We start from the raw sequence: 26527 nt of genomic DNA on the forward strand, positions 1-26527 counted from the left end.
TGGATATCTGGTCAAACGTAGATATGTGTTTATGGTAACCATAATGTTTTATATTTGAGCGCGATCGCGTTTGAATGTATCAGATTTTGCAGCGCGATCGCGTTTGAATGTATCATTTGAAAATTTGAAAAGCAAAACACACCAAACGGCTTCATGTTTTTACTATTATCTCATTTCATATCATAATAACGAATGGAAACATTTGAAGTAACATGATAATCAATATATTTTTCTCTAGCTTGGTTGTTACTGAAATATTTTGGAAGATTTATACTGCTATCTATTGTTATTATTATTTTACCCAGCACTGCACATAGCCTATGCCTACAAGGCACAACAGACCTGGTGTTCATTATATTATATATTGTTGGAAACATTTGTGTGTGTGTGTGTGTGTGTGTGTGTGTGTGTGTGTGTGTGTGTGTGTGTGTGTGTGTGTGTGTGTGTGTGTGTGTGTGTGTGTGTGTGTGTGTGTGTGTGTGTGTATTTTGTGAATTTTAAAAAGCAATTTTAACCAGAAAAATCTAATATTTATTTCCAAAATCGTGCAGGCCTTTCTCTTGATATCAGAATGTTCACTTTTTTTTCAGGGCCCAGATGCCACTGAGTCCTGCCGACTTCAACATTCACATGAGTCTCTGGAACATGAACATGGTAAAGTGAAAATCAAACACCTTGGAAATTAAAGGTATGTACAATGTTTTTAGGAATGGCACAAAGGTCTCTGTCTTTCAATAAGTGCTTTTTTGCCATTTGTTGTGTCTATTTGGATTATGTTGTGTAAATAAATCCAAACAATCTAAAAGCCATTCTTTTTTAAATCTCCTCATTTACAGTATTGTGCAAGGTTGCTCAGAATGAAAGGGGCCTGATAGCTCCTAATAGGGCCGTTAGGGGAGTGTCTTTGTCTTTCTCAGGTGAGAAAAACCATACATATTAATGAGCTCTCGCATATGGCTTATTCACACAAAACACGTTGTAAAAATTTTAAATCAATATATTGTCTTCTCTGAATGAGCAGTCAGGGTGATTTTCACATAGTTTTGCAGCAAATATTCTAGGCTACGTCATACAATTTTCAAAAGTCTTGTGAAGAAATAATCAGTATGGGTTTCATTGCCTTATTTCAGTGAGAATTTTTTTTGTATTTTCACAAACCACGCATAAATGTCATTATCTCAAAACTACAAACTTTTACATACATGCTGTTGATATATTATTGTAGCAGAGTTTGTGCTGAATACAGTGTAATTAGACTTTAGCCATGAAAATGTCACAAGTAACAGAAATAATCAGAAATGTCAGAGCATGTCAGAACACCTCCAGGGCCCAGAAAACAGCTCAGACCTCAGAGGGTTAAGTTACCCTGTAGTTTCGTCAATCAACACCACTAGCTGGTTCGGCGAGTCAGCTGTTTGTGTTATGAGTCTAAGCTAGGCTTACTGTACGTTCACACCGCCACCGGCGAGAGCGGCAAAATTAATTGAAAATGAATGACTTCCGAGCACTTTGACGCTCTCTCCGGTGGCGGTGTGAACGCACAGTAACAGCTGTCGTCTTTTGCTAACAACAACAAAAGTGTGTGATAGGTTGTTTTGAGGTTTGTGATATCTATGGTTTTCAATGAGAACCAGAGATGACCCAACAGTAGAGCTAGATTATTTACGGAGGAATTATTACTGCTCGATTATCTTAAAAAACCTTGTCTGCTTTACACAATTTAGCTACCTTGGAGTTAATCCTAGTCCATAGTTATGCAGCTAGCTCGCTAACAGACTTGATAGCTACTAGAAAGACCTGGAACTACAGGACTCTACGTTGAAAATACCCGTTTGTTGCCCGCCAGGTAACCATGGCAGTCACGTGACTGCAAAGTATGAATAGGGGCACTATAAGGTATTTTCCAAATATCAACATTTACCAATGTTATCAGTGTGAGATTTCTGTGATCTATTTGACTAACCATACGTGCCATTGTCTTTTCCCCTTTTTCGTCTCTCTTTCTGTCAATAATCTGTCCATCTTTTAGGGTACGCTTACTTGAGGAGGCTCCTGAAGTTTTCATTTTCATTAAACATTTTGGTAGTTCTTATACAGCTGTATGTAAATGTTAGGTAGTTTTAGTTTAGTTTCTTTTATTATTATTTTTTAAGTAGATGCCATCTTAAGGATTTTAAGGCAACAATGTCATTTTGTGAAAAAACTAATTATTCAATCCATCCTGAGTCTGGCAAATACAACCGAGCCAAGTTATTTCTTCCAGCCTGCCGGATCTGGGCCATTATTGGCCGGAACAGTTTTAACTACCGGGGGACGATTTAGTATGAAAAACTCAGACAATCATTTCAGGTGTGCCTCCAGGTCCCAGTTTTTTTTTTTTTTTTTTTTTACATTGGAGGACACACATGATCTGTGCATCTGATGTTTGGGAGAGGAGCATGCACGTTCAGTTCTTGAGGGTTCTGAATTTGCCCATTTTGATTGTATATATACACACGCACAAAATACAGAAGACAGCAGGTGAACATCATAGTCAGGTGGCTCAGTAATTAACCGCAGTTACCACTTACCGATCATTGGCGACTCAATAAAGCTCCAGGTGTTGGTTTGAGGCACATATGATTGAAGCACTCCAGCAGAGCGACCGGCCTCATTCACCCCTCCAAACACATAGATCTTCCCTCCACAGACAGTTGTTGCTGCAGAATGGACAGGTTTGGGCAAAGAAGCCACCATCTCCCACTGGTTAGTGATAGTGTCATACCTAGAAAGAAAATGAAAAGCGATTTAGCCTGAAACATGCCTTTTTAGACAAAAACATTTTTTCTATTCTATTCTATTCTATTCTATTCTATTCTATTCTATTCTATTCTATTCTATTCTATTCTATTCTATTCTATTCTATTCTATTCTATTCTATTCTATTCTATTCTATTCTATTCTATTCTAACTGCTCATATGTAGGGTTAAAAGTTTGACAAACATCCTGGTATCCACTCTTAACCTTTTTCCCCCTAGAAAAATAAAAAGACATGTTCCATAGATTTTTAAAAGATGCTCATTGCTCATATCAGTGTGTTTCTGCTTCACGCCTGATAAAGCATCATGGAAATGAGAGTAAATTGCGAGGCTTGGTTGAGTTTCTTTTGTGGCCCTGGGTAAGATTATTTATGTCAACTCTAGCATTTAAACGTAAGTAAAAAGAGACTGTAGTGAAAAATGTGCATGGCTGATTGTCACAAAAACTGTCCGGCTAATATTTCAAGAAAAGAAAATTACACTGAATAAAGAAAATGAAGGAGCATTTCAAGTCAAAATATAATTGCTGTAATATAAAATATTAAATTCAGTATCATATACATATACTGAAACTGCCATAAAAATATGTAGAAAATGTATCATTATTTTTATGCCAATTACGTAATTTATATATATATAAATTAATATTGTAAGTACTTCAATATCTTTTAAGTATTTGCACAGTATTTGATCTCTTAAACTCAGTGGGTGTGGACTTCTAAACTTGAACTCTGGATTGATCCTCATCGAATCCCAGGACAGGCTCACAGGTGTGAGAAGTGGAGGCTATATTTAGATTGTACAAAATTATACAAATGAAAGAGCAGGTTTTGACTGAGGAGCCGAGCAACCCAGATTCCAACTCAGAACCTGCCTTGAGTTTGTGCTGGAAGACCTGTGGGAGACATCAGGAGATTGCCTGTTAGAGGGTGAAAATTGAGCAGGGAATGAGACCCGGTCGGGCTCACTGAGTGAGACCATTATGAGTCTTAAATGGAGGAGCAGAAAACGCATTTGGAGTCAGTGGAGTAGAGTCAACCTTATCTACTGCACATTTAACAGATACTGACTGTGGAAGATTGCGGGAGAAGTTTATCTCGTTTGACTCGCTGAAGAGAAATGCTGGAAAAATCTCACGAGCATTACCCTGCAGCACAGTAACATGCATAAATAATCTGAATATTGCAGGATACCTTTTACCTTAATATCTATAGAGTGTATACGGCAGCAGGCAGGTGTGCTGGAGGGTTTTAATACAGAAATGTGAAGTTTGTACTTCTGTTAAAGTCCCCCTGTGGTGAAAATCAAGTTTTTACTTTGTTACTTCTTCTTGTTTATATGTCTATGTGGCGTTTTTAAAATGCTTTAAGACAAACCATGTGCAAATTCATAAGTCAACACCATTGCTGAATAGTTTTCCCTTAAAACTGCAGTGAACCAAAGACAGACTCCAAAACGTGGTTGGAAATCGCCAGTGTTTCTTTCGTCACAAACTACAGTGTAACCAATCGTCAGTGTGCGGGCGGGCTTTAGCATATCATTACTATGCTGTGTGAAGCAGTGAAGCCAGGTTATCCCAATATATTTTCCTGTTGACATGAAAAATTGTGTACATTTAGCAATATAGCAGGTGAATTATGTATATTATGATGTTATGATGAACTATATACCTTTCTCCAGACTCTTAGATGGTGAATGGGAACATGGTTTGTGTAACATACCATACATACATATTAGCTGTTTCATAACGTAGTCAAGCAAAAGGCTAATCATATTAATCACCGTTATGTGTCCGACGTTGTAAAGAGCGATACCATTCTGCAGCGTTTACTACAGTAAAGTTGGCCAAGTGGATCCTTGAGCTGGTGTGAGTGAGTGGAGGTGAGGCTAATTTGCATATTCATGAATCCATGTATAGTAAATGAAGCACGGGCGAAGAGTTACATTCAAGCTATTAGGCATGAAGACTTTTTGGTAACACTTTACAATAAGGTTTCATTTGTTAACATTAATTAATGCATTAACTAACATGAACTAACTATGAGCAATACATTTTTTTACAGTATTTCTTAATCTCTGTTAATGTTAGTAAATAAAAATACAGCTGTTCATTGTTTGTTCATGTTACTTCACAGTGCATTAACTAATATTAACAAAAACAAATTATGATTTTATTAATGTATTAGTAAATGTTGAAAATAACTAAAAAATATGAATAAATACTGAACAAGTACAGTTCATTATTAATGAATGTTGACAAATGTAGTTATCAAATTAAACCTTATTGTAAAATGTTACCATATTTTTCACAGGAAACATTTTTTTAAATATGTAATTTTGGTGATCAAAGATGAGTTTTAAGGGATAAAAGCAGCGGCTAAAGCAGTTTGTCGGAATCCAAAGTACGGTTTTTACATGGTTTACATCTTATTTAGACCAAAGATATTTTACAGTGAAGGTTGGTAATTGTTTTTCTTATCTAGTCCCTATCACCAGTGTGGTCCCACAAGGGTCCATTTTGGGCCCTGTTTTGTTTTCATTATATATATATATTATTATTATTATTATTATTATTATTATTATTATTTTTATTTTTATTTTTTATATGGTATTTCTTACCATCTCTATGCGGAGGACACGCATATCTATTTGTAATGTTTCCTGTGCAACACTCCATAGGTGTCTGGATGAAGTAAAAGATTGGATGGCTGACAATCTTGTTCAGTTGAATGACAGTAAAACAGAAATTATGTTTTTTGTTTGTTCAGTTTTTAATAAGGCTATCTTAGGTCCTTGGGCTTGCTATCCACAGGGCCGAGTATAGTTGCGAGTCATTTTTGATTTCTCACTTTAATAAACAAATAAAAACTGTAGTTCGGAATTGTTTCTTTTATCAGAGGGCAATAGCCAAATTAAATGAGATTTAACTAGTGACTTAGAAAAAGTAATCCATTTTTTTTTCTTTTCCCATTTAGACTATTGTAATGTTATTTATTCCGGGACCTGCCAGAATCATGTTGCACGTCTCCAGCTAGTGAAAAATGTCGCTGCTAGAATGCTTATGAAGGCTAAGAATACTGATCGTGTTACCCCACTGTTATCCTCATTAGGCTGGCTACCAGTGGATTACAGGATCCAATACATGGTCTTGACACATGTTGTCAAGGCATTGCATGGAATGGCACCAGGATATTTGGTTGAGCTTATTAAACAATATAATTCAAATGTAATGCTGAGATTCACAAATAAAGTATTATTACCGATCCCAAGAGTGTGATCTAAAGGTGACTGCGCTTTTGCTGTCACTTGCCCAAGATTATGGAACAGCTTGCCTTTTGAGGCTAGATCGTCCCTTACGCTAAGTACCTTCCAGTGCCGCTTAAAGTCATACCTGTTCTCTCTTGCGTTTTAACTTTTTAATGGATGTTTTATTGTTTGCTGTTGTTGGCTTTTGTTTGTTTTTATTTATAAATGTTACATGTGTTCTGCCCCTCCTTGAACTGCCACCTTACCGTGGTGGAGGGGTTTGAATACCCGAACGACCCTAGGAGCTATATTGTCTGGGGCTATATGCCCCTGGTAGGGTCTCCCAAGGCAAACAGGTCCTAGGTGACAGGTCAGACTAAGAGCGGTTCAAAAACCCTTTTGATGCAAAAAAATTCGAGGACCATGACGTCGCCCGGTATGGCACAGCCGGGGCCCCACCCTGGAGCCAGACCCGGGGTTGGGGCTCGTATGCGAGCGCCTGGTGGTCGGGCCTCCCCCCATGGGGTCCGGCCAGGCTCAGCCCGAAGGAGCGACGTGGGGCCACCCTCCCATGGACCCACCACCTGCAGGAGGGACCACAAAGCGCCAGTGCTAAGTGGATCGGGCGGCAGTCGAAGGCGGGGGCCTAGACAACCCGATCCGTGGACGCGGAATCTAGCTCTAGGGACATGGAACGTCACCTCTCTGGCGGGGAAGGAGCCTGAGATTGTGCGTGAGGTTCAGAGATTCCGACTAGAGATAGTTGGGATCACCTCTACGCACGGCTTGGGCTCTGGAACCACACTCCTCGAGAGAGGATGGACTCTTCACCACTCTGGAGTTGCCCATGGTGAGAGGTGGCGGGCTGGTGTGGGTTTGCTTATAGCCCCCCAGCTCAGCCGCCATGTGTTGGAGTTCACCCCGGTGAACGAGAGGGTCGCTTCCCTGCGCCTTCGGGTCGGGGATAGGTCTCTCACTGTCGTTTGTGCCTACGGGCCAAACGGCAGTGCAGAGTACCCGGCCTTCTTGGAGTCTCTGGGAGGGGTGCTGGAAAGTGCTCCGACTGGGGACTCTGTCGTTCTACTGGGGGACTTCAACACCCACGTGGGCAGCGACAGTGACACCTGGAGGGGCGTGATTGGGAGGAACGGCCCCCCTGATCTGAACCTGTTCTGTTCTGTTATTGGACTTCTGTGCTAGTTACAGCTTGTCCATAACGAACACCATGTTCAAGCATAAGGGTGTCCATCAGTGCACATGGCACCAGGACACCCTAGGCCGGAGGTCGATGATCGACTTTGTGGTTGTTTCATTTGACCTCCGGCCGTATGTCTTGGACACTCGGTTGAAGAGAGGGGCGGAGCTGTCAACTGATCACCACCTGGTGGTGAGTTGGATCCAATGGCGGGGGAGGAAGCTGGACAGACTCGGCAGACCCAAACGTACTGTGAGGGTCTGTTGGGAACGTTTGGCCGAATCACCCGTCAGAGAGATCTTCAACTCCCACCTCCGACAGAGCTTCGACCAGATCCCGAGGGAGTCTGGAGATATTGAGTCCGAGCGGAACATGTTCTCCACCTCCATTGTCAACGTGGCCACTCCGAGCTGTGGCTGTAAGGTCTCTGGTGCCTGTCGAGGCAGCAATCCCCGAACCCGGTGGTGGACACCGGAAGTAAGGTATGCCGTCAAGATGAAGAAGGAGTCCTATCGGGCCTGGCTGGCTTGTGGGACTCTTGAGGCAGCTGACGGGTACCGGCAGGCCAAGCGGACTGCAGCCCGGGTGGTTGTGGAGGCAAAAACACGGGACTGGGAGGTGTTTGGTGAGGCCATGGAGAAGGACTATCGGTCGGCCTCGAAGAGATTCTGGCAAACCGTCCGGCGCCTCAGGAGGGGGAAGCAGTGCCCTACCAACGCTGTTTACAGTGGAGGTGGGTAGTTGTTGACTTCGACTGGGGATATCACCGGACGGTGGAAGGAATACTTCGAGGATCTCCTCAATCCCGCCGTCATGTCTTCCATTGAGGAAGCAGAGGCTGAGGGCTCGGAGGCGGACTCGTCCATCACCCAAGCTGAAGTCACCGAGATGAGATCCGCCCCGAGTACCTCAAGTCTCTGGATGTTGTGGGGCTGTCTTGCCTCTGCAGCATCGCGTGGCGGTCGGGGACAGTGCCTTTGGACTGGCAGACCGGGGTGGTGGTCCCTCTTTTTAAGAAGGGGGACCGGAGGGTGTGCTCCAACTATAGGGGGATCACACTTCTCAGCCTCCCCGGGAAAGTCTATGCCAGGGTACTGGAGAGGAGAATCCGGCCGATGGTAGAACCTCGGATTCAGGAGGAACAGTGTGGTTTTCGTCCTGGTCGTGGAACACTGGACCAGCTCTATACCCTCTACAGGGTGCTGGAGGGTTCATGGGAGTTTGCCCAACCAATCCACATGTGCTTTGTGGATTTGGAGAAGGCTTTCAACTGTGTCCCTCGCAGCATCTTGTGGAGGGTGCTCTGGGAGTATGGGGTTTGGGGCCCTTTGCTAAGGGCTATCCGGTCCCTGTACGACCGGAGCAGGAGCTTGGTTCGCATTGCCGGCAGTAAGTCAGACTTGTTCCCGGTGTATGTTGGACTCCGGCAGGGCTGCCCTTTGTCGCCGTTTCTGTTCATAATTTTTATGGACAGAATTTCTAGGCGCAGCCAGGGGCCGGAGGGGGTCAGGTTTGCGGACCACACGATTTCATCTCTGCTCTTTGCGGATGATGTTGTCGTGCTGGCCCCATCAGACCAAGAACTTCAGCATGCACTGGGACGATTTGCAGCCGAGTGTGAAGCGGCTGGGATGAGAATCAGCACCTCCAAATCCGAGGCCATGGTTCTCAGTCGGAAAAGGGTGGTTTGCTTGCTTCGGGTTGGTGGAGAGTTCCTGCCTCAAGTGGAGGAGTTCAAGTATCTTGGGGTCTTGTTCACAAGTGAGGGAAGGATGGAACGGGAGATTGACAGACGGATCGGTGCAGCTTCTGCAGTAATGCGGTCGCTGTACCGGTCTGTTGTGAGGAAAAAGGAGCTGAGCCGCAAGGCGAAGCTCTCGATTTACTGGTCAATCTACGTTCCTACTCTCACCTATGGTCATGAGCTGTGGGTCATGACTGAAAGGACAAGATCCGGGATACAAGCGGCCGAAATGAGCTTTCTCTGCAGGGTGGCTGGGCGATCCCTTAGAAATAGGGTGAGAAGCTCGGCCACTCGGGAGGAGCTCAGAGTAGAGCCGCTGCTCCTCCACATCGAGAGGGGCCAGCTGAGGTGGCTCGGGCATCTTTTCCGGATGCCTCCTGGATGCCTTCCCGGGAAGGTGTTCCGGGCATGTCCCACCGGGAGGAGACCCTGGGGAAGACCTAGGACACGCTGGAGGGACTATGTCTCCCGGCTGGCCTGGGAACGCCTCGGTGTCCCCCCGGAAGAGCTGGAGGAAGTGTCTAGGGAGAGGGAAGTCTGGGCATCCCTGCTTAGACTGCTGCCCCCGCGACCCGGCCCCGGATAAGCGGAAGAAGATGGATGGATGGATGGACATGTGTTCTGAGGATAATTCAACCCTCTACGCACAACTTGGCAGTAGATTCGCCATTGCCTAGTATATGTATATAGTACTTTTTAGTTTACTCGCCAGACTGATACAATATATATAATATGATAATCAAGCACTGATGATAGAACTTTCGTAGAGTTAATTAGAACTAAAACTTGGTAACCATGTATGAATGTATATTTTTCATTTTAACTAAACTTAAAGGTGGTATCAGTGATTTCAGGCCCAAAAATATTTTTATCACATTCATCTAATCTTTCCTAACGATCCGCTAGCTGCCCGCCCCATAAGCATACCGTCAAAAAAACGCGTCTCTGTAGGCAGCCTAGGCTCTGAGATCTGCACACAAAAACAAATGATTTAGCCAAACACTCAAAACCAAAACAAATAATGTTCCAACCAATCACCGACAGGGGGAGGGTGTTGTGAGGTTTTGAGCCAGCTTTTTCTTCAGCTCTGACTTCGCGTGCAGCCGTGCACAAGCACAAAACCACACAACACCCACCCCCTGTCGGTGATTGGTTGGAACACTATTTGTTTTGGTTTTGAGTGTTTGGCTAAACCATTTGTTTTTGTGTGCAGATCTCAGAGCCTAGGCTGCCTACAGAGACGCGTTTTTTTGACGGCATGCTTATGGGGCGGGCAGCTAGCGGATCGTTAGGAAAGATTAGATGAATGTGATAAAAATATTTTTGGGCCTGAAATCACTGATACCACCTTTAAGAGTAGTGGTGGTTTCTTTAGCTGCTGGGTTCATAAATATTAATCACGCTGTCAGCGTTCACTCAAACTGATGCTGAAATCCGTTCCTGCCCACTACCGGAGAAACCTGCAAACTTCTGCTTGTTCTTAAAAGCTGAATATTTCCAAATGAACAAATTTTCAAGTTTTGAAAGTTTTTTCACAAGAAAATACCACAAAGAATATCGTTTACATACTGTAACATGTACATACTCTCTCTCTCTCTTTGCATGTGTGCGAGAAACAGCACTCTCAGCAAAGCCACGGCGAGTCGTGCACCTTCCCACTAGAGTTTACGATATGTCAAATACCCAGCGCATCCATTGAGATGAATTGAAATACAAGTACAGATAGCTTGACGGAGAGCGAAATCCTCAAGCGCTCAGTCAGAATTTATTAACCAATGGCAAATGATAGACATTATTTAGTCAACCAGAGTGAAAGATTTAGTCGCATATGCGAGTGATTTACTGCTTACTTACAGTGCTCGCACTGTAAGAGGGTTGAGAATACACGTTTAAACAAACAGGCTCTAGTCTAGGAAGGTCATTCATACATTTGGGAGTCTGCTCAAGCTGTCGTATCCATCTTTTCACCTTTATTGCAATACAGTAACACAAATGCACTAGCATGTCATAAAAGCAAGATGACAATATAAGTTACAGTATAACCGTAATCAAACTAAACTATACCTGTTCTATCTCCATGCAGCATATATTATCTGGGTCTGTAGGCATTTTACAACAGTTCCCACACAAGCATCTGTACAGCGATTTATAGATTGTCATGATGGAACATGCTAATTGATGACTTGAAGATAGTTAACTCTACATCAACTACATAAATGAATCAATTAACCATTCAGAAACGTCCTGTTGCATGTTGTTACTTCTTCTTGAGTCTCTCCATCATTGTCAGTCTGGTTTGAACATATAAGGCTAAACACAGCTTACTGACAGTTTCTGTGCGTGAGAGATTACAGGAGCACAAGCTCTTGAAGCTCCGCCCTCTTCTGGAAAGGGGGCCGGGAGCAGCAGCTCATTTGCATTTTAAGGGACACGCACAAAAACGTGACGTTTTTGCTTGCCCCCAAAAAGTTTTACCTTCCAATAAAAAAAAATTCTGTGGGGTTTTGAGCTGAAACTCCACATATACACTTTGGGGACATTATAGACTTATTTTATATCTTGTAAAATGGGGCATGATAGGTCCCCTTTGAGAAAAATCAGTAGAGCAAGAGATCTGGTTTGAGCTTGAATGTAAATGTGATATTGATTTTATACAAAGGTTCAATAAACAAAATTGTATTTTTAAAACATTAATCTCAACATTACTAATGCAGTTGTAATTGTACAGATTCAGATGCAACTTCTGTGCCACCTCTGCAGTGCAAAGATGAATTCTGTTGTTAGTGATTTAATTTGATTGGTAACAGCTCTATATAGTGTCTAATTATTAGAATTGTATTTATTGATTAAATATAAGACATTTCTCAGGCAGTAAATGTGGATTTTTTTTAGATTAATTTAAGGAGTGCTGGTCTGGTCTTGGTCTTGACTCGGTCTCGAGTGCTGTGACCAAGCAGGGGCCTTGGTCTTGTCTTGGTCTCAATTCCTCAAAGTCTCGGTTTTGTCTTGGTCTCGACACACACTGGTCTTGGTCTTGACTTGGTCTCGGTTTAAGTGGTCTTGACTACAAGCAAACACAAATAATAAGTTAAAATATATATTTTTTAGCATGTAAAATCAGACGTTCAACACTGGATCCCCCCTACAGTAAAGCAGATGGCCCACAAGCGGATATTTCAGCCTCTCTCTGGGCGAGTGGTTCAGAAGCGGGTGGTTCATTGTCAGCTCAGCGGCTCGTGAGTAAGACCATTAATTACACAGAGGGAGAGTGTTATCAGGCGACTTCTGCCTCTTTTTTAATGAGACTTTTACAGCGGTGTACAGGAAGGAACTAATTATACGAGGCAGAGACTCGCTTAATGAAAGTGCGGTTATAAATACAGACATCTGTGGAACAAATGAAAAATCATTATGACTCACGTTTTCTCGCATAAAAGAGTCTGATATGAATTAAAGCAATTAGCGAGGAACCACCTGCAGCCATGTGACTTTTCTAGCATATGTGGCTTTGATGCAAATTCTATTTTAATTAGCCAGTATTGTTTTTTGATGAGAAATCCAGGTGAAAATTATCTTCGATTTTGCAAATACATAAAACCTATATATATATATATATATATATATATATATATATATATATATATATATATATATATATATATATATATATATATATATATATATATATATATATATTGTAATCATTATTGCTCATTTCTTTTTAAATAGCTTTTGGCTCCACAAATACCAATAAAATTACCCATTTTTTACTGTGAAAAATTAATATTATAAATATGCCAAAAAAATAACTTTATAGTAAGTTATTTTATGATTACATTATAGTGCTATTTATTGTTTACTCATTTATTTTAATCTAACTTTTATATATTTATTTATTTTAATCTAGGTTGTTTATTTTTATTATAAAATATTTAATTTATTTGCTTATTTTTGCTTATTTATTTGTTTGAATCTAATTATTTATTTGTTTAAATGTATATATGATTTATTCATTTTAATACTTTTATAAAAATAAAAAAGTACACTTTCTCTAAACATTTCCACAGAACCTGTTTGAAAACCCCTGACCTAAAATACCCTAGTGCAAGTAACCCAAGAGCAACACTATCAACAACTTTGAACCATAGCTACCAATTATCAATAGATACCATTACCAATCACATAGTAACCAACCACTCATAACAACCGAGTAAAGACTGTGCCTGAATACACAGAAAGGACTACAGGGGACTGTCAACTAGCATGTGCGTTCTCCATCTGCGGGTAAAGGAGATAACTGTCTATTTAAGGAGATATATTTGTCTATATTTGTCATTCAAAAAGAGAAAGCAAAATTAAGACTGCAGGTATACAAATGGTGCAGAGCCAAATCTAAGTCAGTTGACGCTCAAAAATGGCCTGACGGCTAGGTGTGCAACCAGAAGACTGACAAAAGACAGAAATGATTGTTCCTTCTTCGACTTGTTGTTAGTTAGCATCTGCTTCTATAAATATCATGCATGTTCATATTTCCTTTTGCAGTGTCCACAAATTACCCATCTTAAACAAACAAGATTAAGTTTCTCTGCAGTGTTCCCAGTGCTTTAAAACACGCTGTGAATTCTTGGTGTGACAGGTGTCCCTGCTTTCCAGATCAGTGTGTCACAGGAGGTGCACACTCACAGGCCGAAATGAGACGTCAGGCAGGCAGTTCAAGCAGTCCACACATGCCTAAAGCTGAGGCAGCTGCGGGGGAACGAGGGGTCGGGGCTCAGGGCAACTCTGCAACGGTTAGACTCCTTGTAAATATGTGCTAAACTGTGGCGAGCGGGTCTTCTGTCGGCCAAACTCGTAACACTTCATTCCATATCTTAATCTAAGATTACTTGGGCCTAGTCTCTGTGCCAACCAATTTTTTAAAAAACAATAACTCAAAGACAATGAAAGCCTCTTAGCTGGGCCTCAAAAAGGTGGCAGAAATAAGTGAAAGTGTTAGTGTCATCCTATGACATTTTTTTTTCTTGTTCTTTTGAGGTAAAAGAGAGTAATTTATCCTTACTCTCAAATGTATTATTAATACATACCTTACCTAGTCAAACTAAATAATGTACAATGTCAAGCAGAGAATGCATTAGAATAGCGATACACTAGAATAACTCTGGAAATCCTCATTGTATCCTGGGACTAAAACAAACACCCTTACAGCCTTAATTTACATGACTTGCAAACAAACAGCTTTTGCTTTCGTCAACACGAATAAATTGGTTTGTACCCTGACAGAGTCTGGTACGCTGAACAACAGCGCACAGAGCTAACACAGAGCACAGGGCACACACACTCATAGACATCAACCCAACACCACACACACTCAAAGACATCAACCCAACACAACCACCGTTGGGTTTTTATGTGTTATGGGGACATTAGCCCCTTTCACAAAGCAATCCCGGTAAATTACTGTATAATTGCCAGAACGACTTAATAAAATTTTGTAAACTTTAGTAAACTTTAATAAAGTAAACTTTATTAAATTCCAAAATGTGCTGTTCACACAAGCAACATCATTCTGGCTTTTTACTGGTAACAGACCATTCACACATCACTTCCAAAATACCGGTAAACTCTGTGACGATGCCGTTAACCTGGAAGTGACCTCTAAAGTTGTTGACAAATCTCTTCATCCGCCCAGACGAGGAAAATCGCTTTAGTTTCGGTATCACTCCAATTTGAAGACATTTGTAAACGGTGCTGAGTAAAGTTTTAGTCATTTCAGTACTTCAGCTTAAACTTCTTTTATTTTAGTTGCATTTATTTTCATTAGTTGCAAAGATAGCATTTTAAGTACATTTCTATTCTTTTAATTTTGTTTTTTCAGCTACAAAATTTCATTTATAATTTTATTTCAATTAACAACAACAAAATAAATGTAATAGCTTTTAGCTTTAGTTTACAATAACAACAGTTCTTCAACGGAAGAAAGAAAGCCATACAGAATTGGAATGATGTGTGGGTGAGTAAGTGATGACAGAAGTTTCTTTTTTTTTGGGTGAACTATCCCTTTAAGAAAGTATACACATTCAATACTGATTTCATGTTGAATTAAAGTTTGATGCACATTAAATGTGACCTCTAACTGTAGTGACAGAGCTATTGCAAGTTTTAACACATTAAGACAGTGACAAACTGGGCCAAGGTTGCAACGCAATAACTCCTGTAAACAAACTCATTTCTTGAGCACTTCAGCTTGCACACAATGAACAAGAAAGCCAAAAAACAGATTGCCTTTCCAATTGTCTTGGAGGGCACCTTCAGCATTTACACCAAACATTAGGAAAATGTTCACAAAACCTGTAGCATCACCAGATTAACCAATACTACAAGCCTTTCTTAAGACATCTTACCAGCTTGCTCACTTCCCTATCATCATTTGCTGGGTATGGAGGGCGGATGACCTGAGGGGCGGCTGGCATCATTACCAGAGCAGATCGCCATCCATCCATCAGAGAGAGGCGGGATTAGAGAGTCACGCTGGGCCAAAACCACACACATACACACGGCTAGTCACAGACCTTTCTATATATAATCCATCCAGCTCTACCAGTTTCCGTGTCAAGGTTATGTCTGCTCTGTATGCAGCTCTCCTCCTCTGTAAAGGCCGGAGGGAGCCGCTGATCAATGTCTTCCCATCTCAACCCATTATGTTTCCCCTTAAAATACACGGCCGACAGCGCTGTCTAATCACTTTCCTTCATCTGAAATGTAGACGTCTGATCTACGGTCCAGCTGTGAATTTGAAAACCATCCAAAACACGAGACCCATTGATCTTGTCAGATTGATTGTGATAAATGTTTTTGCCCCTTCAGAGTAATACACCAGGTATAGAGGAACGTGGTAATGCATCTTTTATTATCTCAGTGTTTTATGACAATAAAGCCAATATTCTCATTACTGTAATGCAAAAAATAATATGTATGTGTTTACTATGCATACGTGTTGTGGAGAAAGCCCTTATATGAAGATGGTTTAGGTGTGTTTTATGCAAATGACTCACCTCCTGCACGCGGCCGCTCATTTAGAATACTCTAAATTCACTAACTTTAGAAAGAGATTTCGATCAAATCCATGTGCGAACACACGTGTTGTGAATTAGGCGGAGGTTTTTCGTGAGAAGTTCTCCTGTGTGTACAAATACGAAATTATCCACACAATTATGAGTGAAAGAGACCCATTGTATGTATTGTTATTTACATAAAATGCCGAAGGAAATTCTACATGGAAATTTTTATCATTAAGCTTTTGTCTTTATTGGGCCCTGAGAGGTGTATTCTGGTTAAAATATCATTAAAAAAAATAAAATTAAAATAAAAACTACATTAAAAGGTCAAGAGCATTTTTAGAGTGTATACCAACTAATTGACAAAAAAAAGCTTAATACATTTTGTATAAATGATGGGAATCAGTCCAAAGTCAAATGCCTGTGATTTCTTAGAATAACATGTATGGAAAAACCCTTATTTAGCAAAAAAAGAAAACACAGGATTTCATCAGGCAGGTTTCTACAAAATTAGAGACTTACGTATACACATAAAAAAAAAAAAACACTATTAGGAGGTGTTGGAAAAGGTTAATTTTGGCCTTGGTCTATAACAAAACGGTGAAATCTGATCTCATTACAGGAACCAATTTTATAGCAACTTCAAATGTTCTCAATTCATTTCTATACCAATTCTAAAATATTATGCTAATAAGATCTGATTAATTTACCAACAGATAGATTATCTGTGTTTCTCCCATCTGTATGATAACATATATCAATATCTCAACCTGATCACCTCCATACAACACTACATTTGCACAGCTTTATAATACAATATTCAATCCAATCCAGAGATAAACAGATGTTTTTGATTGTACTTAACAATTATCCAAAAAAGAAGAAGGGAAAAAATAGTTCATTTGATTAGGCTTTCAATGAGACTTCATGTGAACCAAAACAAACAAAGAAAAAAAAAAATCTACAGAAGTCACTGCAGCTCCAACTGGAACAGGCAGACATCAGATATGCAGGATTTCTGGAAATAAATATAGTGCTTGAGTAGCGGAGGACTGTTTTTATCATGTTTGGGAGAACCGCAGTGGTTTATTGATGCAGTGTACACGAACGACACGTGGATAAAGAGACGCCCATTAAATGCTATGCTTTGGCCTTACTAAACAACACTGTTGAAGACATCATTGTCTACTGTGGAGCTGCTTTACAGAAGAATTAGAATTTGTCTCATATTTGATTAAGTTTGAATCATTGATCATTATTTTTCTGTTCCTGTTTTACCGTGAAGCTACTTTGAAACAATCTTTATTGGAAGTGCTATAGAAATAAATGTGACTTGGATTGGCTATTGACTAGACTAGAGAATAAAGATACTGCTATGAAAATATGCAAGAATGGCAAGAGACAAAGTGAGCTCCAATTAAAGCTAAAAATACTGTAATTTGAGTCCTTTCTTGTCGTTTTGACAATCAACAGGGTCTAAAAATCCACTTCACAGGAGTGGAGCAGCGGAGTATGCTGGAGATAAAGGCACAGCAGCAGACGGCGAGTTATCTGTTCTTTAATGCCATGGTGTGTTGAGTTTGCACGGTGGGTCGCTCTATCTCAGCACGGAACAATGGGCCTCACTTTGACTGCCTACAGGATCCGCCAACTCCGAGAGATACACACTCGATTCATTTGCAGGGGAAATCAAGAAAAACTACTCGTTCTTTAGTTTGGTCTTCTGGGAAACCATTCAAAGACGTGCCTGGAACCAAAAGCATTACAAAACCAAATTAATTGTATTATGAAAGGTAATTCAAGAAAAAAAAAAAAAGCCCAATACCATCAGGACATTACATGCACAAAATCAGGGTCAAAAGTTGAGGGTCCGTAAGATTTTTTTAAGTCTCTTATACTCACCAAGGCTGCATTTATTTCATAAAATAAAGATATAATATTTTGAAATATATGCTGTTCAAGAAACATTTCTTGTTATTAGTGTTGTGCTGTTAAATATTTTTGTGGACACCATGATACATTTTATTTGTCAGGATTCTTTGATGAATAAAAAGTTAACAAAGAACAGATTTTATTTGAAATAGAAATGTTTTCTAACATGTCTTGAAAAGAATGAAAGTATACATTTATTTCTTAAAATTTTGAATGGTAGTGTATCTGACCGCAATTATAAAAAAACAGTTATCACTAACTGCTTTGATTATCTTTCCAAGTAATCAAACTTAGTAAAAAGCGTTTTTGCTCTTTGGATTAACATGCACTGATGCAACATGGCGACGCGGAAGCGATAAATAATTCTGTATTATACATTTTTAAGGCCAGACAAGTAGTTTGTTGAGGGTTGATCTGTAAAGAAGGACTACACGCCTGCGCACATATATATTCAAACGTGCATACCTATGGACTGAACACGTGATGTGCATGTGCGCGACGTCTGTGTTTGCGCAGAGGTTTGTGTAGGTTTGCACAGAGATAACTGATAATCGTTTGCACTTTGGAACCTATTTCCGGGAGTGCGTTCTCGAGCTGGGCAACCAGAGCGCGCTGAGGGTTTTCTGTTAGAACGGTGTCGTGTTAGCAGCCCCTAACTTAATAACTAATGATCTTCGCAACGGAAGTGAATCAATCAATCAAAACTAACTTTAGCCGGACAATAACTTTATCCTAGAGCTGCTGTAAAGCCAAAACAATCTCTGTTACTGTAATTTTCTATTATCACTGCAAAGCTGCTTTGAAACAATTCATATTGTTAAAAGCGCTATAAGTAAATGAAGGTGACTTGACTTGACTTGATGAATCAACAACCAGGAATGTGCATTAAGAAAGAAATATTGCATAATATATCCAGTTTTTACAGAGCACATTCAAGTTCAGATTTAGTGCTTTAATTGGAGCAGTTGTTCATTTAACTTTAGCGAGTGACACGCAGCATTGTGAAAGTGCCAAAGTCATGACTGCATGACACAGAGAAAATAAACTCCCCGCTTCTGCCCTCGAGTTCCTTGTTTTCACTCGCTCTCCTACAGTAATTTCAGAGCTAAAGAGATGGAACGACAACTCAAAGTGTGAGACTGTGGCTATACGAATGCAATCCATCATCAAAGAGCAATTAAACTGATTGGGGTTGAACGGGGGCATGTCGTCGGAATTATCACTATCCACGTGCTGCCATCAGAGGGCGGGACTCGAGGGGTGTGGAATTTCCAGACTGTGAAAGGTTAGGAGGCGCCCGGCGAGAACGCCATTGGCCACCACAATTAATTACAGGATTCAACAGCGCAAATATGACATTTGATGAGCCGCTGTGAACGTGGTGCAGATACACAAGCTGTGTTTGTGTATAAGATGGTCAAAATTAGAATTCCTTCGCCTACTAAAATACAGCTGTCTCAACATGGGGAGTCTGCCAAGGAGCTTGACTTCATGCATATTTCAGAAATTATAGACACAATGATCTTGCTCAATACTTCAATACTGTGCTTAGAGGTGTAAATAGTATCTAGAGGTGTAAAGAGTACAGATACTTTACAGTAAAAATTACTCAATTACATTTTACAAGTCACCAATTCCAAAAGGAATTGATTATAAGTATTAAGATGATCTGATTTTAACAGTGTTTTGCTTGTACTGAATGTAGGTTTAAAGATGCACTAGACCCCAACATCTAAGAGACATGCCAGTGGAAAACAAGAAACAGTTGATTTGTGAGGAGAGCAATCACAGATTTATTTTTTAAGATTGAAATAAAACTGAACACCTCAAAATTGCATTATAAAACGGTTAGTTCCAATCCTTGATTCTGATTGGTCAATAGCTGTGCTTTATTCACGATAAAACACGGCTATGACCGCTTCACCCAACGGTTCTATTTATCACTGCGCCCTTAGCAACACCCTTAGCAACCACACGTATCAACACAAACATAGAAAAAAACGTAAGAATTAAAAAGGCTAAAATGTTTAAAGTAAATTTCGATTTACTAGGTGGCATGACGATGGATGAGTGGTTTGAGGAACAATTTGGAGAGACTTCTACAAATATGAACCATCATGCTGAAGTGCTGAAATGTAACATTGATACATTCGAGAAGACTCGTAATGAAAAAAAATACCGTGCAGCAAACCCAATGGGCAGTGAAATGTTTCGGTGACTGGTGTAGCGAAAAGGGTTGCAGCATTGATTTTAAACAAATCACCAAGATGGAACTCAATGCACTTCTCCATGACTTCTACGGAACTGTCAGAAGCTCCAAAGGCGAAAAATATGGGATCAGTAGCTATGTAGCGTTACGTGCGGGTCTGAACAGATTCCTGAATGATCCACCTTTGAGTTTGTCCTGGTGTCTGATGAGAGACAACAAATTCACCTCATCCAATAATGTTTTCGTTGGAGTCGTAAAGACAATGAGAAGAGAGGGTTGTGATAAAACGGAGCATCACACACCGATTTCTACTTAAGATTTCAGCACCATAAAACTGTCCGATGCTATAGATTATGTTGATGACGTAGAAGATGACGTAGGAGCTCTGGAAAAGTTAGAGAGCGCAGGTGCGGAAAGAAGACACATGTGAATGTTGATAATAAAGACCAGACCTGAGTTCTACACGGTGTCAGTAAGTTTGTATACACATATCAACAGATGCGCTTAATCCCAACACACCAGAAGGACTCGTAAACAAAGTCTGGTTTGACGTGCAGTTACACTTCGGACGTAGAGGAAAAGAGGAGAACCGAGAACTCATTTCAGACTCATTCTGCATTTTAACAAACGAAAATGGTCTAAAGTATGTCACAATGAGCTTCAATGAAGACACAAAAAACCATAAGGACCCACATGACAGAAATAAGGAGAGCAGGCATGGCTTCATGTTCCAACAAACTGGGAACCCGATTTGTCCCGTTGCCTCTCTAGAGAAGTACTTTTCTCTTCTGCCATCTAACCCCCCTGCTTTTTACCTTCACCCCAAAAAAGCAAAACCTTTCTAAATGTGTTTGGTACGTAGATCACGCAGCGGCACATAAATCATATTAGCTATTTATTATTGTGTTAAATCTTGTTGTGTTAAAGTTTTTTCTCGTTTTTGACTGTTGCAGGTACACAAGAGAGCCTATGGGTGTGAACTACCTCGCAACAATGTTGCCGAGAATTTGTAAAGCAGCAGGCACCTCCAAGGTTTACACAAATCACTGCCTTCGCAGCACCATGGTGCAGAGATTGTCCGATGCTGGTCTCGAATCGAGGGAAATTATGTCTGTGAGTGGACATAAGTGTGAAAGTTCACTGCAGAGCTACTGGAGGCCAAAACAAAGAAAGCACTGGAGCGACATTCTTGCTGCAACAGAAAACACTGCTGACAGTGCTGAGCCCCAACTAAAGAGAACCGCGTTAAATATCATCACAGTGGAGACGATTGAAATGAGACAAATATTTAATGCGTGCACAATAAACGGAGATGTTCAAATAAATTTAAATAAACAACAATAAAAAAGTATCTCTTGTTAGGCAGCATTTTAGCAACTAAATTAATAACATTAATAAAATAGATTAAAGACCTAACTGTTATCTATCAAAATATGTGCCCTTGTGTTTTTATTTAGGCTATGTAAATATGTAGTTTAGTGCAGAGAGAAAATAATGGAATAAACAAAAAAATAAACGTTTTCTCATGCTGAGAGATAAGCTATGCCTATTTTTGTGAGGAAATTTCACAAATATTGTGTTGTAAAAAATAAAAAGAATGAGACAAAGTTTGAGAACGGTTTGTTGTTTTTATTTGAGCTTTCATGCATATTACACATTGGAACGTTGTTGTTCACGGTCAGGGACTATTTTTTTCTAGCGGAAGGAATGCTTTTATTGATTTAACTTCATGAAAAGTTGCACTAATACATTTTTTTTTACTTTAATATTGTGTGGTAACCGTTTTATAAAAGCAATAAGGTACTCGAGGCAAGTGCTGTATCGTGAATAAGTAACGGCTGAAGGGGTTGCAGGCACTCCGCTTCGCGTCGTGCCTAACAACACCCTTCAGCCGTTACTTATTCACGATACAGCACAGCCTCTCGTACCTTATTGCTTACATAAATCAAGGTTGGCAGAACAGCCTCTTAAACGTCAACAAACAATTTGAAATCCTTCAAAAATCTCTCTTCAATATAACAAATAAATAAAATAAGGTTAGGTACAATTAAATATTTCAAGCCTATTTGCACTGTACATTGCTGGTTTCGGCCTCATCAGTGGCTGTGGTCATGTCCTCATTTCATATATAAAACACCTGTGATTCATTACTACCTGATAATAATAATGCATTCACAGTTGTTGTTGTTTTTGGCGTATGCCTACCATCACAACGTCATTGCCATAAAAAAAACAAAACAATGCAGATATTCCAGAAAACAAAAAAGCGGCATGGGCACACAAGTCAGATCTGAACAGATGCGATACACAGTGTTGACACCAATCATTTTAGATCAGATCAGATCAGATCAGATCAGATCAGATTTTGTCACAAAATCTTGCAGTTTTGGGACATTAAAATGATGATTACCACCAAAAATAAAAACTTCATAGTCACTGTTGAGCACATTTATTTTATATGCTCACTAAAGTCAGTTTTATTCTCATTTGGCACTTATGAATCTATATACTCTGTCTCCACAGGGAGGATTTTAAGACGCACTCCCAACATGTTCCAAAAAAACAATCTGAAGCACTATGATGACTTCTAAGATGGCCTGTTCAGCCAAAATCGAAGGAAAACATCACAAATATCCTCTAGGGAGAATATAATCCCAGTATGCATTAAGTCAACTATGGCAGAAAGGAAGTGTGAGAAATTTTCATAAATAAATAGAGCCTCATTCAACACTGAAAAATGATTAACAAATAGTTTGATGTGCTTTGCATTTCATGTATTTAGAACAATACACTGTTAACTTACATTATAATTTTTTTTTGTATATTTATAATGACAATTATTAAAACCAAATCACATCAACGTTTCAGTAAGTTTGTGGGGGGGGGGGGGGGTTATGTTTTTTTTTTTTTTTTTTTTTTGCATTGCTTCAAAATTTATGGAAGTTATTTTCTGCCAATTTTAAACAAATCAATTAAATGATAAAAAATGAAAACTAAAACCAGATTAACCATTTGAATATAGACAACTGTACTTATGTCAATATTCATTTAAAATTGGCAGAAAATGCCTTCCATAAAAAGTAGCTACAATAATACAGTAAAAAGTGTATTCATGTAGCTTTTATCTATTAATTCTAGGTGTTGTTTGTCTATTATTTATAGTCTCCTACTTTAAGGATCATTAGTCATCAAATCCTCTGTACACACTGCAGGTGTTATGAAGGTTGCCGGTACGGATGTGCAGCTTTTAATCTCACCAAGCTGAGTGCTTACTAAAAAACAGCTCACAGATCATCATTTCAAGTCATCTCAAGTTCATTTCAATTCTGACGTGACCAAGCTGATGCCTATGCAGACAGCTTATAGCAAGGCAAGTCACTGTTTTGAGTTTCCAAATTCATCTTTAATAAATAAAAACAAATCAGACAGAGAGCAAGAGCACATTGATGCTGCTCCCGATTGGCCCAAAGGCAGCCTTGAGAGGCAGGCTGACTGAAGACATCATTGTGAACGGAGTAGATGTCATGCTTATGAGCGTGAAACTGCAGGCAAGATGGATGGTGGGATATAAATTAGGAGTCAGCAGGGTGAAGTGGGCAGTCGGTCTCTAACAAACCTCCACGGTTCTGTCAATCAAACAAGCGTCCCAGCGGACTGTTTGGGGAGTCTCATTCATATTGCACACAACAATGGTTAAGCTCACTGAAATGGCCAGTTCCAATCTGATTGGCTGGCTTTAATTCCAAATGAACCTTTTACAGGCTTTCTTTCTCTAGAAAAGAGTCAAAAATACTGATGACATGATCTTGTTTGCATGATTTTGCATTTACATGGTTTTAGCTGTGACCAGAGGATATTGAATCCAGTGTATTGGATATTTCATATATATATAATTTACAATATAATTTATTAAAATAATTACATATAATATAATTATTATATATAATTAAAAAAAATCCAATGTATTGGAAAAGCTGTAGGACATGTCGAATGTAAAATAATGTAAAAATGAAAATTCTGTCATTAATTACTCACCCTCATGTCGTTCCAAACCCGCAAGACTATCGTTCATCTTCGGAACACAAATGAAGTCCCTCCGTTGACAGCTATGCGACTACCACTTTCAAATTCCAGAAAGGTAGTAAAGACATTACGAAAGTCTTACGGGTTTGGAACGACATGAACAGCAGAATTTTCATTTCTGGGTAAACTAACCTTAACACATATACATATAACTTTTCAAATATAATAAATAAATAATCAATTAAAACTTAAATTATATACACTTATATATAAATATAAGTGCTGGGCAGCGATTAATCTCGATTAATCACATCCAAAATAAAAGTTTGTGTTTACATAATATGTGTGTGTATTGTGTATAATTATTTTGTATAAATACACACGTGCATGTGTATATATATATATATATATATATATATATATATACAGTGAGGAAAATAAGTATTTGAACACCCTGCTATTTTGCAAGTTCTCCCACTTGGAAATCATGGAGGGGTCTAAAATTGTCAACGTAGGTGCATGTCCACTGTGAGAGACATAATCTAAAAAAAAATCCAGAAATCACAATATATGATTTTTTAACTATTTATTTGTATGATACAGCTGCAAATAAGTATTTGAACACCTGTCTATCAGCTAGAATTCTGACCCTCAAAGACCTGTTAGTCTGCCTTTTAAAATGTCCACCTCCACTCCATTTATTATCCTAAATTAGATGCACCTGTTTGAGGTCGTTAGCTGCATAAAGACACCTGTCCACCCCATACAATCAGTAAGAATCCAACTACTAACATGGCCAAGACCAAAGAGCTGTCCAAAGACACTAGAGACAAAATTGTACACCTCCACAAGGCTGGAAAGGGCTACGGGGAAATTGCCAAGCAGCTTGGTGAAAAAAGGTCCACTGTTGGAGCAATCATTAGAAAATGGAAGAAGCTAAACATGACTGTCAATCTCCCTCGGACTGGGGCTCCATGCAAGATCTCACCTCGTGGGGTCTCAATGATCCTAAGAAAGGTGAGAAATCAGCCCAGAACTACACGGGAGGAGCTGGTCAATGATCTGAAAAGAGCTGGGACCACCGTTTTCAAGGTTACTGTTGGTAATACACTAAAACGTCATGGTTTGAAATCATGCATGGCACGGAAGGTTCCCCTGCTTAAACCAGCACATGTCAAGGCCTGTCTTAAGTTTGCCAATGACCATTTGGATGATCTAGAGGAGTCATGGGAGAAAGTCATGTGGTCATAATTCCACTAAACGTGTTTGGAGGAAGAAGAATGATGAATACCATCCCAAGAACACCATCCCTACTGTGAAGCATGGGGGTGGTAGCATCATGCTTTGGGGGTGTTTTTCTGCACATGGGACAGGGCGACTGCACTGTATTAAGGAGAGGATAACCGGGGCCATGTATTGCAAGATTTTGGGGAACAACCTCCTACCCTCAGTTAGAACACTGAAGATGGGTCGAGGCTGGGTCTTCCAACATGACAATGACCCGAAGCACACAGCCAGGATAACCAAGGAGTGGCTCTGTAAGAAGCATATCAAGGTTCTGGCGTGGCCTAGCCAGTCTCCAGACCTAAACCCAATAGAGAATCCTTGGAGGGAGCTCAAACTCCGTGTTTCTCAGCGACAGCCCAGAAACCTGACTGATCTAGAGAAGATCTGTGTGGAGGAGTGGGCCAAAATCCCTCCTGCAGTGTGTGCAAACCTGGTGAAAAACTACAGGAAATGTTTGACCTCTGTAATTGCAAACAAAGGCTACTGTACCAAATATTAACATTGATTTTCTCAGGTGTTCAAATACTTATTTGCAGCTGTATCATACAAATAAATAGTTAAAAAATCATACATTGTGATTTCTGGATTTTTTTTTTTTGATTATGTCTCTCACAGTGGACATGCACCTACGATGACAATTTCAGACCCCTCCATGATTTCTAAGTGGGAGAACTTGCAAAATAGCAGGGTGTTCAAATACTTATTTTCCTCACTGTATATATATATATATATATATATAAAATATAAAATAAAATCATTTTACATGTCACTCAGACAGTCCTTTCTATCTAAGTGGGTATTTGTTGAAAAAAGAAAAACCTGGACAAATGAACGTTTTTTGGGGGTCAGAATAAGCTGTGGAGCTCAAAAAAGTCTGGCTACACAAGACTAGAATAAGGAGCCTACGAGACTAGAATGAGCAGAGAGAGAGGCAGTGAGATGGAAATTGGATGTTAGTGCCAGAAGAATGAATTCAAATTGATTCTCATGTCATAAGAGTGATACTGCATGAGAAAATGGGTTTATTTCAATATGAC

The 26527-nt window shown here is 39.8% G+C and overlaps 1 protein-coding gene across 1 annotated transcript in view; it reads right to left on the minus strand.

Moving 5' to 3' along the window:
- LOC308679861 (kelch-like protein 29) overlaps positions 1-26527 on the minus strand; it is a 263473-nt gene that overhangs the window by 34245 nt on the left and 202701 nt on the right. Inside the window, exon 12 of the mRNA XM_081347670.1 lies at positions 2571-2764. Within this exon, the coding sequence (XP_081203796.1) occupies positions 2571-2764 (194 nt within the window). The remainder of the gene's footprint in view (positions 1-2570; positions 2765-26527) is intronic.

This window comes from Scardinius erythrophthalmus, assembly GCF_964197995.2.
Source record: "Scardinius erythrophthalmus genome assembly, chromosome: 19".
NCBI lineage: Eukaryota > Metazoa > Chordata > Actinopteri > Cypriniformes > Leuciscidae > Scardinius > Scardinius erythrophthalmus.